General features: G+C 40.6%; 1 protein-coding gene across 4 annotated transcripts in view; it reads left to right on the forward strand.

The window, feature by feature from the left end:
- The first annotated feature begins 1,075 nt into the window (after positions 1-1,075).
- Positions 1,076-19,988, forward strand: part of PGS1 (phosphatidylglycerophosphate synthase 1) — a 43,165-nt gene continuing 24,252 nt past the window's right edge. For all 4 annotated transcript variants that reach the window (XR_015747691.1, XR_015747692.1, XM_026667295.2 and 1 more), the window contains exons 1-4: positions 1,076-1,254; positions 16,334-16,523; positions 17,777-17,854; positions 18,387-18,486. Coding sequence is in view for 2 of the 4 variants with exons in the window: in XM_026667295.2 (XP_026523080.2) it covers positions 1,106-1,254; positions 16,334-16,523; positions 17,777-17,854; positions 18,387-18,486 (517 nt within the window). In the remaining 2 variants the exon portion in view is untranslated. The remainder of the gene's footprint in view (positions 1,255-16,333; positions 16,524-17,776; positions 17,855-18,386; positions 18,487-19,988) is intronic.

The following is a 19,988-nucleotide window of genomic DNA, read 5'->3' on the forward strand; positions in this document are numbered from 1 at the left end:
AAAATGACCCCAAAAATGGCCTGAACCACCCCTCCCCCGCAAAATGACTAAAAAACAGGTATGCATGCACAGGCCAGTTGGTCTTTGGGTTTCTAGTGCTCGGCATGCACACATACATGCACATTCAGATTTGGGCACTCATTGCCGAAAAGGTTCGCCATCACTGCAGAAATCTGGCCCCGTTTCCTGCCTGAGGAGGGGGTTGGAGTAGAATACCTCCAAGGTCCCTTCCAGCTCTATTCTGATTGATTGGCCCCACATGAACCAAAAATATACACTATGGTAGGTTTTAGTGGATTTGAGTAATCTTGGTGACTTCTTCATCATGTTCTGTATATAGATACCTGGAAATCAGCACACCATCACAGTTAAGTCTGCATACAGCTTCCTCATATCAAGGAATCAGGCAATACCATGACATGCCTCTTCTTTCTCAAAGCAATTCTTGGGGTTTTTTAATGAATAGTGTCTAGTGTCTCCTACAATGTTTTTGACCTGGTTTGTCCAGATGGCTGTCAAATGTCCTCTCATATGTTTTAGCCTCCAGTACAGTCAGTACAGTTCACTGGCACTACATGCCTGGGTTACTATCTTCCATATATTTGCCTGTCAAAGTATCTCTCCCCCCCCGCCCCCGCCCTCGGTTATTTGGTGTTGTGTTCTTGTCTCTATTTGTCTGCCTCTCCTGGAAAACTTCAATTCTCCTGTCTGAGAACTTAACATCTTCCTTCATGCAATACAATGTAGCAACTCTCTCATGTCCTTTACTGTCTGTTCCAATAAGCAAAAAAGTTTGCATATGCACCAGTTGCTGCTTATATCCTCTTTAGACAGAAATACAATCATTGCATATATTTTGGAATTCACAATAACGTTTCCTCCCTGCCTTACCTACCAAAACTCCTAGTGCACATTAATCTTCTGTTTGTTTATTCTGGCTATAAGCTTCCAGGAGTTGCTTCTCTAGTGCAGAACTTGAGTTGGACTAGAAGACCTCCAAGGTCCCTTCCAACTCTGTTATTCTAACGCTCAGCTTTCCCTCTCCACGACCGGAAGCGGAACCGGCGGAGCTTCAACACCCGGAAACAGAAGTAGCCGGGTTTCCATGGCGGCGGTGGCGGCGGCGATTGCCGCGGCTCCCGCGCTCTGGCGGCGGTTGCTGGATTGTTTGCCCCGCGGGAGGACGTCCCTGGCGGCTTTTTTCGGCAGGCTTTCGGGTCGGCTGAGCCGAGGCCGCGAAAGCAGCGCTCGCAGGTGAGGAGGAGCGGCTAAAATAAAGCCTGCGCGGGCGGCGCTGGATCTTCGCTTTTCCGCGGGGCTTCCTCGAGAAGTCTCCTTTTCGCACGCTCGCAATTCACCTGCTGCCTTCCTAGTCGGATGCAGTATATCAATGGGATCGCGTCCCGGCTTGTGCTTAGTCGGGAGAAACGCACGTGGGGAAGCGATACACATGGGGAAGTCTGCAATGGGCGCGTCGCGTCCTCGAAGTGTGTGCAGGATTGCAGCTTCCCTGATCCCTAACGTGGGCTCTGCATCTTTTGTGGTAGAAGCTGCGGTTCTGCCCTTTGGAGCATCCTGGATTGTTGGGTGAAGTTGATCTGAAGCAACCGTAGAATTAGGGTTTTGACTGGCCTGTGAAACGATTGTTTTTGTGTAAGAGGAGGATAAGGACTTGATTTCCAAACTGATTTGTTCAAGTGCTTGCCTGTGTTTCATTGATCCAACCTAGAAATAAGGAGGGATCTCCTGACAGTTAGAACAATTAATCCGGTGGAGCGGATTGCCTTGAGAAATTATAGGTGCTCCATCGCTGGGTGCTTTTAACAAGAGATTGGATAGCCGTTGGTCTAAAATGGTATATATAGGATCTCCTATTTGGGTAGAGGTTTGAACTAGAACACCTCCAAGGTCCCTTCTGTTATTCAGATATATAAAGCCTGCATTGGGGGATGGGGGAGGTCTTACAATACACTGAACCGTTAACTCATGATCAAGACTGGTTTGCTTAATGTGCTGGGTTAAAACGTGGTTGCCCAGTTTGTGCAATTCTTGGATGATCTTTTTGTGGTCCTGGAACCCTCTCCAATAGGACATCTGAAACCTGATGGTCTCATTTGTGTCATAATGAGGAGAGGAAGCACAAATGTAACTGCTGCAGATACAAGCTTTTTTGCTTATTGGAGCAAACAGTAAAGGACATTAGACAGTTGCTACATTGTATTGCATTAAGGAAGATGATTGGTTTCCAGACATGAGAATTGACAGCCACCTGGACAAACCAGGTCAAAAACATTGTAGGAGACACTGGGCCTGTCATTGAGTTAAAAAAAAACAACCCAAGAATTGCTTTGAGAAAGAAGAGGCATGTCATGGTATTGCCTGATTCCTTAATAAGCTGTACACAGACTTGCTGTGAGGTGTGCTGATTTCCAGGTATCTATACAGAACATGAAGAAGTCACCAAGATTACTCAAATCCACTAAAAAGTATCATATTGTTTCATTTTGGTTCACATGGGGACAATGAATCAATCAACCAGAATAGAGCTGGAAGGGACCTTGAAGGTCATCTAGTCCAGCCCCCTGTTCAAGCAGGAGACCCTGTACCATTTCAGATAAGTGACTGTCCGGTCTCTTCTTAAAAACCTCCAGTGATGAAGCACCTACAACTTCTTCTTTTTTTGTAAATTTTATTGGTTTTTAAAAACAAACATAGACAAATAAAACATAAAAAAACAAAACATAAAAACATCAAACTTTCTTTCATAGGTATACAAACAGTGTGCCGGTTGATTTACAAATCATTTTGTGCATCCATTTCGTAGTCTTCAATTACAGTTACATTAGATAAAAGCTCATATTATCAATCAAAAATTAAATACCCTAATATTATTATTAATCAATCATTTGACTATAATTTTATTCATTCATATTTTACGAGATAACCACAATTTACTTAGTTTATTTTATAACAATTCATATTATCCTCCCAAATCTATCCTAAAAACATTTTGTGGATATAATAAAAAGAAATACATCTTTATATATTTATTATTTTCTAAGAATCTACATATTTCATTACTGTATTTTATTATCTAACCATTGATAGAAAAGGTCCCACATTTTATAAAATTGTTTATCCTCTTGTTCTCTAATTTCGAATGTCAATCTACTCATTTCAGCACATTCCAATATATTCTTAATGATTTCCTCCTGTGATGGTATTTTCTCATTTTTCCAGTTTTTAGCAAATACAATCCTAGCCGCCGTTAATACATTTACAGTCAGGTATTTCAAATCTTTGCTACATGTTTCAGGTAAAATTCCCAATAAAAATATCTCTGGTTTCAAGTCTATATGTTTTTTTGTCATTTTTTCCAACCACATGTGGATTTTAGTCCAGTATTTTTTAGCGTCCGCACAAGTCCACCACATATGGTAATATGAGCCAGGTGTCTGATGACATTTCCAACATTTTTTGGATTTGTTCTTGAACATTCTTGCTATTCTTGTCGGGGAAAATGCCACCTGTAAAACATCTTATACAAATTTTCTTTATATGCTGTTGACATTGTCATTTTATAATTTTGAGACCACAATTTTTGCCATTTCTCTAAATCAATCCCGTATCCAAAGTTCTTCCCCCAAACAATCATAGTTTCTTTAACTTCTTGTTCTTCTAGTTTAATTTCTAATAAATATCCATACAGTTTTTTAATCACCTTTTCATCAGTACCTGTCAAAATCTTATCTAGATCAGTCAATTTATCATAGAAACCTTCTGTTTTAAAATCTTTATCATACCTTGAATGTATTTGCGCATATGAAAACCAATTCATCTACCTCGTTCCTCTAGTTTTTGCATCGATTTAAGTTCACCCTTTTCATCCAATAGTTCCCCATATCTAACTGTTTGTTCCTTCTTATAAATTATAGGATAGGAAAATGCTTCAATAGTCGATAACCAAACTGGAATTTTCAAATAACATTGTCTTTTTATCTTCTCCCAGTTTAACCACAAAGACTCCCGTATATAATGTCTTCTAAAATAACCCTGTGTTTTAGTTCCCTTATACCATAAAAAAGCATGCCACCCCAACAACAAATCATGTCCTTCTAATGTCAACAATCTAGTATTTCTTAATGTTATCCATTCCATGACCCACATCAGGTTTGTAGCTTGGTAGTACAACTCCCAATTAGGCAAGCCAAATCCTCCTCTAATTCTAGCATCTTGCAAAAGCTTTAACTTTATTCTCGCTTTCGAAGCACCTACAACTTCTGAAGGCAAGCCATTTCACTGGTTGATTGTCCTTACTGTTTGGAAATTTCTCCTTAGTTCCAGGTTGCTTCTCTCCTTGATTAGTTGCCATCCATTGTTTCTTGTCCTACCTACAGGTGCTTTGGTAAATAAGTTGACCCCCTCTTTTTTTGGCAACCACTCAAATACTGGAATCATGTCATGCCACCCCTAGTCCTTCTTTTCTCTATCCTAGCCAAACCCAAATCCTGCCTTGCCGTCTTCAAATGATACACCCAAAAGTATAGTTGAATCTCTGGACAGCAGATAAAGGTAGTCTTTCTGAAGCTGTACAATTGAGGTCCCCAATCCCTGCTTTGCTGACTGGCACTTTGGCCCATTGGGAATCGGACAGTGCAGGAGTGGGGGAGGTGATGAGCGTGCAAAGATTTATTTGCATATGCGCAGGATTAGGATGTGTGCACAAAACCATCCCCTCTCCCTTGCCGCCACAGACAGTCTGTGGAGCAAAAAAGGTTGGTGACTGCTGCTGTAGAAGTTCTTTCAGGCGAAAACTCAGAATGAGATATCAAAAACAACAAAAATGGTTTTGTTGAAAATAAAATAAAAGACAAAGATGATATACTGTAGGTCCACACCAGCTGTATCAGATAGAATAGACTCAGGATCATGCAGATTCTAAGCTATTTTTATTAGAACCACTATAGGAACAGAATCTTACAAATCTAAATGTTGTTGTCTTCTTGCTTTTGTTTTCATGAGAATGGAGGGGTGGGAGGGCAGGGCACTGTCATATTGGGCTTGTCTGAGGCATTTTCATAATTTTTTCTTTGGCCTGGGCTCAGCTTTTGTTTTATCTAATTATTACTCTGCTAGTGACTCTTTCCTCTGTCCTTCAAAGCCATCCTCTATCCACTACACTCTATCGCAAAGTGAAGGTGATGAACTGTTAATTGGTGATTCTGAAGGCAAGAGTTCTTCACTCCTATTTTGAGTTTATCTTCTCTCACCAGGCAGATGGAGCCCTTGTTGGTCGTACCACTGGAAGAATGAGGGAACTGAACTGAAGATAGACAAATTGAAGTTAAGATAATATTTAAAGTTAAAGGTTTTCCTTCCCACCGAATTGGTACCTATTTACTCGCATTTGCATGCTTTCAAACTGCTAATGGGCAGGAGCTGGGCAGTTCACCCTGTTGCGCCGCACTCGGGTGTCGAACCCAGGCTGTCGGCTTTCTGTGGTGGCGCAGTGGTTAGAATGCAGTGCTGCAGGCTACTTCTGCTGACTGCCAGCTGCCTGCAGTTTGGCAGTTCGAATTTCACCAGGCTCAAGGTTGACTCAGGCTTCCATCCTTCCGAGGTCGGTAAAATGAGGAGCCAAATGTTGGGAGGGGGGCAATATGCTGACTCTGTAAACCACTTAGACTGTAAAATACTGTAAAGCGGTATATCGGTCTAAGTACTATTGCTATTGCTATTTCCAGCTGAAAGGCTCAGCATCTTTAACTGCTGACCCATTGTGCCCCCAAGATAATACTTAGTCCTTATCAAGAAGGGGAAGGAGGGTGTAGAGAACTATAGGCCTGTCCGTTTGACATTTATACTAGGCAAGAACAGGTTATCATCAAGCAGCATATTTGTGTGTGCTTTATATGCTTGTTATCAATAACAGGTACCAGATCGTTGTGTCACAAACAGCTCATGCTAATCTAACCTTATCTCTTTCTTTTATTTTATTAATAGTAACAATAGAATAATAACAGGATGACAGAATTGGAAAGGATCTTGAAGGTCGTCTAGTCCAGGGGTCCCCAACCACCGGTCCGCGGACCGGTACCGGTCCGTGGAACAAGTCCTACCGGGCCGCTGGTTTGCTGGGCGCCGCCATCTTTTTTTGATGAAAAAGTGCTTCCGGTGAGCTTTTCCGGGTAGAAAGCTCACCGGAAGCACTTTTTCATCAAAAAAAGATGGCAGCGCCCAGCTGATGCCGGTACCGGGCCGCGGCGCCCAGCTGATGCCAGTACCGGGCCGCGGCATAAAAAAGGTTGGGGATCACTGGTCTAGTCCAACCCCCTGCTCAAGTAGGAAGCCCTATATCATTTCAGACAAATGGTTGTCCAATCTTTTCTTAAAAACTCCCAGTGTTAGACCATTCAAAACTTCTGAAGACAACTTGTTCCACTGGTTAAATGTTCTAACTGTCAGGAAATTTCTCCTTAGTTCTAGGTTACTTCTCTCCTTGATTAGTTCCCATCCATTGCTTCTTGTCCTGCCTTCAGGTGCTTTGGAGAATAGGTTGATTTCCTTTTCTTTGTGGCAACCCCTGAGATATTGGAACATGTCTATCATGTCACCCCTAGTCCTTCTTTTCATTAAAGTACACATACCCAATTCCAGCAACCATTCTTTATATGTTTTAGCCTCCAGTCACCTACCGTGTTTCTCACATAATAAGGCCGGGCCTTATTTTTTTTTGACCCCCGAAAAACCGGCTAGGCCGTCTTTTCGGGGGTGACTTAATTTCCCCCCCCTTGCATCCTCGGGTGGGCGGGCGGCGACAGCTTGGATGTTCGGGAGACCTTCCGCCACCGTTAATTTCCCTTCCCCTTGCTGCCGTGGCGTTACAGCAACGCCGCGGCGTTTGGCGCAGCCACGTGCAGCCAGTCAGGGCTCCTCCCTGCAACCGGAGCCCTGAGGAGACACTTGGCTTCAGGCGCTCCTGTGGCCGCCTTCCCTTTGCCTTCGATGGTAAAGTGAATTATTTTAAAAACCTCCGCTCATCCTATCAGGGCCGTGCGAGCTGAGCAGAGCCGGGAAAGCGAGCCGCGGGTGTTTCCTGGTTCTGCCCAGCCCGCACGGCTCTGCCGCGGCCCTGGCGGGATGAGCGGAGGTTTTTAAAATAATTCACTTTACCTTCGAAGGCAAAGGGAAGGCGGCCACAGGAGCGCCTGAAGCCAAGTATACCAACAACAAAAGGCAAATCCTCAAGGTGGGCTGGAGGGAGGTGGCTACATGCCCCCCGGGCTGCTTCAATGCAAGGTCCTGACTTGCAGCATCCTGCCGTTGCCGCCACGTCCTTTTCGCCGCCGCCTCCCTCTCCGACTGCGAAACTCGTGTGCTTCGCCAAACGCTCCGAGCGAGGCGAGCTCTTTCATACATAGAGAGAGAGGGAAAGACGCCGGCGTGCTCCGAGAGGCTGGCTCTTTTCTCTAGCCGAGGCTGACAGGAAGTGCCTCCAGGGCCGTGGCAGGCAAGCCGCGGGTGTTTCCTGGTTCTCCCCAGCGCGCACGGCTCTGCCACGGCCCTGGCGGGATGAGCGGAGGGCCCGGCGGGGAGGCACTCGTTGCCTTGGTGACATTTCGGGTGCCTCCGCCGCCTCCTCGCCCATCGCAGGTGGCGGCGGCAAGCGGCGGCGCTTCGCTGAGGGAAAAAGAAGACAGCGCAGCCACCTTGCTTGCTTTCCCACCTGCCCGCCCCAGATGGCCTCAGGAGCGGCGGCAGTGGCAGCAGGCGCGCACACTCCTGCCGGCGAAGGGAGGAGAGGCGAGGAAAGAGAAGGGAGGCGGCAGCAGCGGCTGTCACAGTATCGTCTCATAGCGGGGCAAGGCTGGCAAGCTGAGGTGGCCGCACCAGAGAGCGTCACTGCCGACCCCGTCGTGAGGATAAAGGAGCGGGATAGAGATTCAGTCAGATGTCAGCCTCGGCTAGAGAAAAGAGCCAGCCTCTCGGAGCACGCCGGCGTCTTTCCCTCTCTCTCTATGTATGAAAGAGCTCGCCTCGCTCGGAGCGTTTGGCGAAGCACACGAGTTTCGCAGTCGGAGAGGGAGGAGGCGGCAGCGAAAAGGACGCGGCGGCAACGGCAGGATGCTGCAAGTCAGGACCTTGCATTGAAGCAGCCCGGGGGGCACGTAGCCACCTCCCTCCAGCCCACCTTGAGGATTTGCCTTTTGTTGTTGGTATACTTGGCTTCAGGCGCTCCTGTGGCCTCCTTCCCTTTGCCTTCGAAGGCAAAGTGAATTATTTTAAAAACCTCCGCTCATCCCGCCAGGGCCGCGGCAGAGCCATATGGGCTGGGCAGAACCAGGAAACACCCGCGGCTCGCTTTCCCGGCTCTGCTCAGCTCGCACGGCCCTGATAGGATGAGCGGAGGTTTTTAAAATAATTCACTTTACCATCGAAGGCAAAGGGAAGGCGGCCACAGGAGCGCCTGAAGCCAAGTGTCTCCTCAGGGCTCCGGTTGCAGGGAGGAGCCCTGACTGGCTGCACGTGGCTGCGCCAAACGCCGTGGCGTTGCTGTAACGCTACGGCAGCAAGGGGGAAGGGAAATTAATGGTGGTGGAAGGTCTCCCGATATGAAGTGCTCCACCAACGCAGGCAGTACCATATCCGGGCATGCAACAAAGTACTTCCTAACGGCAAGCCCCCCCCCGCCATTCCCCCCCCCCATTTCTCATGTTTAATATGGGCTTTAATTTGGGGGGAGGGGCTTAATTTGATTTTATGCCAATAAATCATGCTGGGGCTTCCTATTGGTGGAGGCCGTATTGTTGGAGAAACACGGTAGTCATCTTTGTTGCTCTTCTCTATACTCTTTCTAGAGTCTCAACATCTTTTTTGCATTGTGGTGACCAAAACTGGATGCAGTATTCCAAATATGATTTCACCAAGGCATTATAAAGTGGAATTAACACTTAACAGATAAAAGATAATCAGAGTTGGAAGGGACCTTGTAGGTCATCTAGTCCAACCCCTTGCCCAAGCACTTCACATAATCTCTATTCTATCCCTCTGTTAATGTTACTGTGTTGGGTTTTTTGGGCAGATGCAGCACACCACTGGCTCATATTTAAGTGATTGTGCACTAGGACTCCAAGATGCCTCTCACAATTACTACTATTGAGCCAGGTATTAGCAAAGTGTACTTGGACCTCAGCAAAGTCTTTGACAGACCGCTTCATATTTTTGCTTAATAAAATGGTACAATATGGGCTGGATGATACTCCTGGTAGATGGGTTCACATCATGAATGGCTCCACTTCAGCTTGGGCAGAAGTGTGGAGTGCTATAATGCGGTGTCTTGGGCCCTGTGCTGTTCAGCATTTTTTATCAGTGTTTGGATGAAACAATTGAAGGGCCGCTTGTAAAGTTTGCATTGATGCAAAATTAGAAGTGGTGGCCAGTACTTTAAATAAGTGAGAGAAAGTTCCAAAAGACCTAAACAAGAACAATGAATTGAGATGAATAGCTTGGAATTTGAGGGGGGAGATATGTAAAGCTCAAATATTGGATTTGGGAAACCTGGCTTGGCACACACGAAAAGGATCTATCTGTCCTTCTTGGTCAGTGGGACAGGCTGCCATATGAAGTAGTGAGTTTTCCTTTGCTAAAGATCTTCAGAGAACTATATCACCTATCAGTGTAGTGGATTCTGCACTGAGTAAGCACAGAGGGTTGTGCTAAATGACCTGCAAGATACCTTTTAACTCTATATTTCCATGATTTTTGAAAGCTGGTTTTTAAGATCCCCATTTAGTAGCATGTCTGTGTGATGCTGGTGAGAGCAAATTTATTTCTTGTACATTTTAGCTTCTATGAGTAAATACTTTTGCACCCATGATCACCCAATAATAGTCTCTTGTTTTGGATTACTCAAATGTGTGGTGTTAACAGTACTTAAGTGTGGAACTCCCTCATAACTTCTTGGATATGTCCAGGTATTTTCTTTGCAGCAATAGAGAAGTAGTTTCCACTGGCTTTTCCAGGATGTTTTTTTTCAGAACTTCAGTCGAATCTAGTTTCCTGATGGTCCCCTGTCTATTAGTAACTAAAGTCTGCTAAGCTTTTTAAAATCCAACAAGATTGGCTCTGTGCTGCCACATAGTTTCAGTAGTGGGGAATATATTTGTAGCTCAGGATTGAAATGAGGGGTCTTTGGTGCTCTCTGAGTGGGGTTGTTTTCGCACAGTTTGGCTTGATAGCACCAAATCTGTAATACAGGCAGTCCTAGACTTACGACCACAATTGAGCTCAAAATTTCTGCTGCTAAGCAAGACAATTGTTAAATGAATTTCCCCCCAGATTACGACCTTTCTGGCCACAGTTGTTAAGTGACTTACTGCAGTCCTTAAGTTAGTAACCCTTGTTCAATGAATCTGGCTTCCCCATTGGCTTTGCTTGCCAGAAGTCACAAAAGGTGATCACATAATAGTATCAAATCTGTAATACAGATAGTCCTTGACTTACGGCCACAATTGAGCTCAACATTTCTATTGGTAAGAGAGACAGTTGTTAAGTCAGTTTTGCCCCATGTTGCGACCTTTTTTGCCACAGTTGTTAGGCGACTCACTGCAGTTGTTATGTTAGCAACACAGTTGTTAAGTGAATCTGACTTCCCTATTGATTTTGTTTGTAAGAAGGTCGCAAAAGATGATCACATGGACCCCAGGACACTACAGTTGTTATAAATATGAGTCAGTTGATCGTGTGATCATAAGGCTGCTTAAATGGTCATATGGAGGGAAAGTGGTTCTGTCTTTTTTTTCTCCTACCACTACCATCTAACCCAAATCAGATTTTCTATCATGTTTCAGTGGTAAAATCTGAGGCACTGTGGAAACTATAAAATGGGTTAGTTTAGGCATCTGTTTTACTTAGCTGAAAGGTCTCCTTCACTGTTTACATGTATTTTGGAATTTGAACTGCACTCATCTTTGTTTCCCTAAAGTTCCAATCCCCGAGAGCTCCTCTTTTGCCCATCCTCTGATCTGTCAATTCTCTTCCTAGTGAATGAAAACATTCTGATGTTTAATCAGAAGCCAGGAAGACGGTTTTTCTGCGTTCTCCTTCTAGAGTCCCAAAGTATAGTTTCCCCCCACTATGTATTTCGCCAAAGTGAGAAGAGTAGATATCCTGACTTTGTAGACAGTTGCTATTGCTAAATCCATAGCTTGCTTTTTAATTCTTTGTATGTTGCTTTTTTGAACCTTTTATAACTTCATAGGAAATTCTTTTTAATTTCTTTGCAAGTTCTTTTTAATTATTTATAACTTCTTCTGCTTACTTCACCATGGAAGTAGTCCTTCAAATACCAGGGTCATCTTCCTCATTCTTTTCTTAAGAAGCTGAGTTTATCAGCATGTCATTAGATGCTACAGCAATAAAAACTATTTCCTAACACATAAGTATAAGATGTACAAGCTTTTCATCCCATATGCATTTGTAATAATGCAAAAAAATTAAATGAGTAAAAATGTTTAATTTAGTTAAATTTCATAATCAGCATTCTGGTCTAGAAAGTGACATTTAGAAAATTTTGACACCCTTACCTTGAGGGCGCACATGAGAAGTAGTTTGACTTGCTGGGTTAATTGGCTTATAAATATACTATGTGCAGAGTGTTTTGTACCACATAAAACACATACTGAACTAGTTCCTTTTTTCTCAAAATGCAAGGAGGAAAGATTTCTGAATACTGCTTGATGCTTTGTCTTGCATTATCTGGGAAAAATTACTTGCTGGTGTTACAGGAAGCGTGTTGCATTCACATCAGTTCTTTATTTTGTCAGCAGATGTTCTGAGTCCTTGCCAGCTCATTTACGTGCAGTAAAACTCAATATTTTGAAAACAAACTTTTTTTCCCTAAAAGTTGTATACTATGGAAACAATAAACAATACTTTTGCATCTATAAATTTCCTCAATAGTCCCAAGTCATGAAGAGTATAATCATGTAAAAGTGGTTGGATGGATTACACACAATTTGAAGTAGGGAGCACCAAGATACGTAGTAGTCTGATTGTCTAATACATACTCTTAATAGATTTCATGGGAATAAGATTGTTTCTTGTGTATGCATCTTGTCTTCATAGTTGTGGAAATGATGGGATTTCATGCTGTAAATGTGTACATGCATGAAGGATAATACTCAAGATAGGTCCTTTTACGCAACCATCAGTTTAGAAGCCTCCAGATCATACATTGTCATGGACATACCAGTTGTTGCATGTGAGCCTTATTTTTCAATGGAGTATTCAGTTTGTACATTTTAAGCAAGTCTGGTATTATTGGCTCTAAAAGGATGTTTGTACTATAATACAGAAATTAAGAAGATATGTTTATATTATCTCCTGTGTGCAAAGTTATTGGCTAAATAAATGCATTTTAAAAAGAATATGGAGACACAGACTTCTATTTGATTTGCATGTTCTTTTCTATGATGCAATACAGTCAGATTGCTTAAGGCTGACTAGGGGTTCAAACTGGTGGCCCACGAGACAGATGTGTCATGTGCGGGCCATGCCCACCCCAGCTCCGCAAAGGGGAAAAACATCGCGAAGCGTCACATGACATTGCGAGTTTGACACCGGTGGCTTAAGCCAATTCCTTTTAGAGTGTATGTTCATTGCATATAATAACATTCATTGTGTTCTAAATTTAAGTCAGATGACCACTTTAGACTTCAGGAATTCAGTAGTGCAAATTGTAGTCATGCATTATGAGTTTTTAGAGAATTGAGGCTACAGCATCAATCAGCATGTATACATTCTGTAAAATAGTTTATATTTAATTAATATAGTTTTGGGTTTATCAGATGATAATTTGTTTTTAGAAAAAACTTCCTCTTTGATTTCATTTTGCTTTTAAGTTCTTACTACAAGTCAGATAGCATCCAGAAAAACATAGACTTAAGTAATATGTCATATCCAGTAAGCATGACTCAGTTGAAACAAGGGCAGACTGATAATCTGGGGCCATATGTCCATGCTCAGCCTCTTCTCTTATTTAAGGAAGTTACCCTTGAGTCTTTATTGTTCATTGGCATCAGTATGTTAACAATAAAATTGGTTTCCCAGATTCAGTCACAACATATGCAGAAATACTGTAATATACACTCAGGCATTCCAATGAAACAAGAGTCATTAGCAGAAGTCACTCTAATGTGGCTTATGTGTGGGTGATAAATACCATGATAAATATCCTGTTAATCTTTCTTTGCCTCTGGTAAAGTAGTGGCAATTTAACAAGTATTATGGTGCTTTGAGTTCAATATTAGTCAAAACCCTATTTCCTAAAAATAGGGATTCCAAAACCCCCAGATTTATTAATAGTAAAAAGTCAAACACAGAAAAGAAAGGTATGATTTTCAGTTCATTTTCCTTTCTAGATAATATTGATTTTAATATGCACTTCTGAATAGTTGTTTTCTACTTAGACCACTGATTGAAAATAGAGTATAATTTTTTAAATGCTATTTCAAAGGTGTATCTAAGAGCCATCATATTTGACATACTGTTTATTCTTTTAAGTATTGCAGTTACTCTGAGTGTAATCTGACAGAAATAGTTTCTTTACAGGAAGAAAATCAATAGCATCTTCATATTTAAATTTTCACAAATAACTGTGGGTACCTCAAAGCTGCTATTTCCTTAAAAAAATTGCAACACTACTTCATGCCTGATAACAGTGGTGAATGATTCTTGAATTATGGAGAAGCTTAAAAATAGTACAGTCCTTTGTTTTAGGGAAAAGAACATTGAAACTGTGTTTTGGAATCAGATATAACTAGACTAATTTCTTAAAATAAATAGGATCTGTACCCTACACACTCACATACACCCTTGACAGACACAGTTATTACAGTTATTTACAGTTATTTGTAATCCCAGTTATAAGGTAGATTAACAATAATACTGCGTATTGTCCTAAATGCATGTTCATTATCAATATATATGAATCAGATGATTTATGGCTTCAGAGGAAATAGAGAAGGCACTAGTATGACTTACTGAAAGAAAAATATTGATTATGTTATATAAATGCAAGTGCACAAATAATATGATTTTTATTTCTTGTAAACCAATAAGTGTAGATATGATTCCATTCATTCTAACTGTGGTAGAACTAGAAGTTGGAACAACTTTTTTATTAACATCTTTAATAGGGTATTTAGAACATTACTTTTTACATGTAACAATGCCTTTTTAAAATACCCTAATTTTATTATGATAGATAGTTTAGACTAATATTGGTTAAACCTCAATAGGACATTGCTATTTCGCTGCCTTTTGATTGCATGTTCAAAGATTTCATTGGGGAAGTAATTTGTGAAGTTCTCTTTTTAAGCTCAGGATAATGGCAACTTTCCCTCCAGATTACTGTAATTCAGTATTGCCAAAGAAATGCCCAGTCCCCACAAAACTGTTGAAAAACAGAATAGCTAGGAATTCTTGTACACACTGAGTCAGATTTCCATTGTATGAATAGGCAATGACAAAGCGGTGGGCTTTCTGGGAAATGCAGTGGCAAACCATTTTTGGTTTTGGTGTTTTGTTTTGTTTTTGCTAGAGGATAAGGGGGAAGGATGCATGCAAACCTTGTAAAGATTTAACATTTTTCTGTGAAACAAGTGAAATCATCTTCCTGGCACCTGTGGTCAATTTGCACTTCAGACTGAGAGTTCCTCATAGTTAAGAGTTCCTCCTACCAAAATGCTGTTCCGTTTAAGCATTTGAGGGCTTTGAAGTGAGATAGGGAATACATTGGGTCAAACCATGACCACAGAGCGGTGTGGGGCCAGGATGACAAGTGAAGCGATGGTTCCTGTGTTAGAAATACTTCGATGATATATAGTAATGTAAAAATGACTTAGGGAGAAATTTATTTCCTTTAAAGTCATTTGATTTTTTATTTCCACGTTATAGTAGGAAAATATTAAGTCAAACCTGTAAAAAAGCTAAGGGTTAGATAGAAGCTGGCTATCTGCAGTTAGATGTGCCTCTTCAACCTTCTCTGGTAGTTTATTAATTTTTTATACAGATGCTCATATGAAGAAAAACTTGAAATACATGATAATGGATTAAAATAATAGTTAAATATAAAAAGAAATTATACACATTTCATATTAAGAATCCAAATACATGCTAATATAAAACATAATTTGGTAATTTAGAAATTATATGCATTTAATATTAAGAATCCAAATTTGCACGCTCAAGTTTGCAGTCCTTGATTAGTTTTGTACACCATCCCAAGCCATTAGGGTGGTCAATTTGGTTTGGCTTTGAAATGTTTTGAGAGTCTCACACCAACTATGGCTTACCATGTGAGAACATAGTGACTCAATCCTCCAACAGGAGTAGTCTATGCAACAAGGAATGTGAATGGGGCACTGGTCTATAATTCTGTAAAGTTACTGCATCTTCTCCTGGGATCACAAATAATTGAAGAGCACAATTGTGTAGTCCTGAGAAAAGGCATGGCTTGCTTTAAAAGCCTGCAGAGAGGTTCTGTATTTGTATTCTTGTGCACTCCAAATTATGTGTTTGGAACTGAATCCAATGCATGGGGTTGTGGTGCTTTTCTAATTAAACAATATAGCCCTGTCACATGCGACAAATCAGAAAGGATTGCATACTCTTGTTCAGAATCACTTTTATTCTGGAAAGACATCTGAAGTCAATGAAGGGAATCAGCTAGGAGAACAGTCTACTCGGGGATGATATTTTAAGAACTAATGGAACAATTTTTATTAATTTGATTGATTTGATTTTCGATTTTTTAAATTTGATTTTATCCCATTTATGCCATTCAACTCAGTGTTTTATATGTATATATATTCACTCTGTCTGTCTGTGTCTGTCTCTGTCTCTCTCTCTCTCTGTCTGTCTGTCTGTCTCTCTCTCCCTCTCCATCTATTCTTATTTTCCCCACAACATCAATTCTGTGAGATGGCTGAGCTGCAAGAGAGAATGACTAAAGTCACCCACCTGCCTTCTATGCCTATGGAGGGGACTAGAATTCAGGATCTATCAGTTTCTAGCCTAGCACCTTAACTAAACTGGCTCTCTATTTTAGTAGTATTTATGCGGATACTAAGTATGTAATTACTTCGTTCCCACACACAAAGTATAGGGTAGGTGCTTGTTCTTTGACTGCAGACTGTTGTTTCTATTTGTATCAAAAACCTAACTGTAATATAGCAGAAATATGGTCCTACATGGACTCAGTATATTACATGTCTGCAGGCTTTAAGAAAAAAACATATATGTTGCTAAGCTAACTTCTTTTTCTTATTAGGTCATCATGGCTGCTGTTGGCTCCACTACTCACTTCTGCAGTTCCACAACTGACTCTTCCCACCAATTGCCTTTGCCCTGAGGGAACACATATTTTTCAATGGATCAGAAACTTGGTTCCAGAATTTGCTATTGCTGGCTCCCACATCAAGGTGCTTTCATCTCCAGCTGAATTCTACGAACTTATGAAGGTGATCTCCATATTTTTCTCTTGCATGTTTTGTCACTGGTTTTGTTATATATTACATGACAGCAGTGTTCAGTGGTTCTGTTGTGTTCTAAAGTCTTTTCAGGCTTATAGGTTAAAGTAATTTTACCTTACCTTACCTTGGTGAATTGGTTATTACATTCAACTCTAAAACTAAAGAAGAAAAAAACCTTTTGTCAACTAGTGTAAATTTCTGTGAATATAGTGAGATGTGAAAAGCTACAGTCCTATAGTTCAGTGTTATGCTTGTTTTAATGTGTCAGTTTCAACTCTTGTCATCTTCAGGTAGAAAAATCAGATAGCTGGGCAGAGAAAGACTCTTGCTTAAAAGTATTGAACTATCTGTGCCATATAGGTGCTGCCAACTTTATTTATTCAATTTTTTTCATTGTTTCAGCATAAAATGTAAAAAAATATATCCCAAAATTAAATATTCCCCTCCAGTTTGTAGCAAGAAGTAGGTGCTTCTAAGTTTATAAACGTGAGAATTTTAAAGTAATTTTTAGTAAGTAATGTGAATGATTGTATTTAACTTGGTACATTAATGGTTTTCAAACATTTTTTATCTTTTTGGGAGACAATAAATATTAAAACAGAAAAATACCAGTTTGTATATAATTAAAAGTGATGAAAGAGAACCACACTTTCCAGTATTAGCAGACTTGTCTCTCTTGACCTTCTAGTTGACAATAGAGATACACTCACTTGTAACCAAGAAACTTATTCTCAATCCAGTTGTGAGCAAAAATGTTTAATATTTGTCCTGGTAAATTTGAGCTTTATTGATTCTTATAAAATTAAATACAGTATTGTATGAGGTGTCCCATAGGAGATGTAGGTAGTCCTTGACTTCTAACATTCTTTTAGTGACCGTTTGAAGTTGTAACGGACTGAAAAAAGTGACTTACAGTTTTTCACACTTATGACTATTGTCATGTCACCATAGTCATGTGATCAAAATGTATTTATGACGGATGCAGTGTCCTGGGATCATGTGATCATCTTTTGCGACCTTCTGAAGTGACTTTCACAGGGGAATCCAGATTCACCATGTTACTAATTTAACAAGTGCAGTGATTTACTTAACAACTGTCAAGAAAGGTCATAAAATGGGTCAAACTCACTTAAGAACTGTCTTGCTTACCAACGGAAATTTGTCCTAAGTCAAGGACTATCTGTACTTGGATGCTTCATTTGATAGACTCATTAGCAAATCTAAATGTTTTTCTCTTTCAGGGACAGGCAAAGATAGCTAAGCAGCGAATTGTTTTAGCTTCACTATATCTTGGAACAGGTTCTTTGGAACAGGAATTAGTAAGTATCTAAAATGGAAAGGAGGGGCTGAAGCCTTTTTACTAAACAGCTAGATAAGAGATGCCTTAGATTTAGTTTTATTTGGGGAGGGGGTAGCAGCTGTTGCTTCAGAACTCTAATTCAAAGATGCACTCTGTTATATTACTGTATGTGAGTTTTTAATATAGGAGAAATACATATATATATATATATATATATATATAATAATATAGGAGAAACAAAGTTAGAATTAGGAAAACACTGACACTTCCCGCTTGGCAAGTTGAAGTTCTCTGTAAATCTGACATTTGATTTATTTTATGCACATTTCACTTCCCAACACTTAGTATGCTTGAAATAAAAGAAGACTGCCTTGTGCATTTGTGTGTGTTTGCAATCGTGGTGAATATCTGTAGCTTGGGTGAAGATGACACTGACAATTCCTAAACCCTGCTGAAGATGTTACCTAGCCTGGTAATGAAACATTTGGAAATCAACCCACAACTTGGAGAATAAACCTTCACCCTCATTTGTGTATGTTTTCTTCTTATAGGTGGATTGTCTTGAAATAGCTTTGGAAAGCTCATTGAAGGGATGTGGGAGTCCCAATTTTAGAGTGTCTATCCTGTTAGACTTCACGAGAGGATCCCGGGGTAAGTATATATGTATTCAATGACCAACTCTTTTTACTTAGTTGGAATACACTGGTATGGTTCGGGATCTCTGATATAAGAATTTGGTTTAAATAATTCTGCAGATCAAAGAATTTGGACCTTTGTCTGAAATCAATGTTCAAAAAACAACATCAGTTCTTCTGTAGATTTCAAAGTATTATCCTCTTTATATCTCTTTGGTTTTATTTTGCAAACCACCATAAAGGATTCTTTTAATTTAAAACCCAGACAAAATATTCCTGATACACTTTCTTTTAACTTACTAAAATGTAAACTTTGTCTATTCAATCTCTCCTATTTTGTTGAATTGTGAAGAATAAAGTTAATTTTCTTGATCTCTGCATCCTGTTGAGGAGTCTGTATCTGTCAAATTAAGTGTTTTGAAGCCATTCCCCAGCTGACCCAAATTGATAGGAATCTTATCTCTTCCCCCTTATGTATTATTAGCCTACTGGTTTTCCTCAGCTCCTCTTTTACTGCCTGACATAACCAGGAATATTTTCTGTGTTGTTGAGTTTCTTTTTCCTTGTTTCTAATACAAAATAAAACAAATCCAGACTGTATCAAAATCCAGGTGCTTTCTTCTCAGTGATGTTTTATTAGCTCCTTCGAAACCTTCCTTTAATTTTGATTATTTACGTGGCCTCTTCTTCTGCAGCATCTACTATCTAATTCTCATACTTCCTGTTCAGGTCCGAATTCAGATCCCATATAGACTTCTGACTCCCCTTTGCTGGTGCATCTTCCACACCTGACTAGTCAGAGCCTCTTTTCCCCCTCCAGAGAGTTTGCCCTTATGTAGATCAGCTGTTGTGATAACTACAGATCTTGGCCTGTAAACAACCACTGTTTTGCTGATGACCAATTCTTTGATTTTGTTGTAAGAGATATCTCTATTCCTCTTGCATGACTTGCTACTGATGTTTCCTAAGTTCGTGCTTTGAGCAGTTCCCAGAAGACAAGAAGTTCATGACTCAGGTTTTCCATGCAGAGATCTGTGATGTGTCAAAGGAACAGTCCAGTGAATGACATTGTGTTTTTGAGGTACAACTGCCCTAGTAAAGAAAGAGCGGGCACTATTGCCCAAATAAAACAAATATCATTTGCAAAAGATGCTGCAAGAGAGGTACACAGAAATCTCCGTACTTTTACTGTATTATGTCTATCTCTTTACATTTTTCTGTTCCCATGATGCAAGTTGTGCTGTTATGTGAAATATACCATAAAGGAGGAATCAGAACTTGCAGTTGAACTTACCCAATTTTACAGGGAGTTCCCTCTGTAAAATGTAGAAATGCCTTAAGGCTTGGCCTCTGGAGGAGGTGAAATTAAGATCTTCCTTTTCGGCCCATCTTTTGGAGATCAGAAATAATACTCAACCATAAGCTCAACTACTATTCTTGATTACCAGAGATGGAAATGATCCAAAGCATGTGTGCCTGGTGCAATCGCTGTCCACTTAATTTCGTTATTATAAATCC

The sequence above is a fragment of the Notechis scutatus genome, chromosome 2 (genome assembly GCF_049901735.1).
Source record: "Notechis scutatus isolate UNSWTSFEM ecotype Mainland chromosome 2, rNotScu1.2, whole genome shotgun sequence".
Lineage (NCBI taxonomy): Eukaryota > Metazoa > Chordata > Lepidosauria > Squamata > Elapidae > Notechis > Notechis scutatus.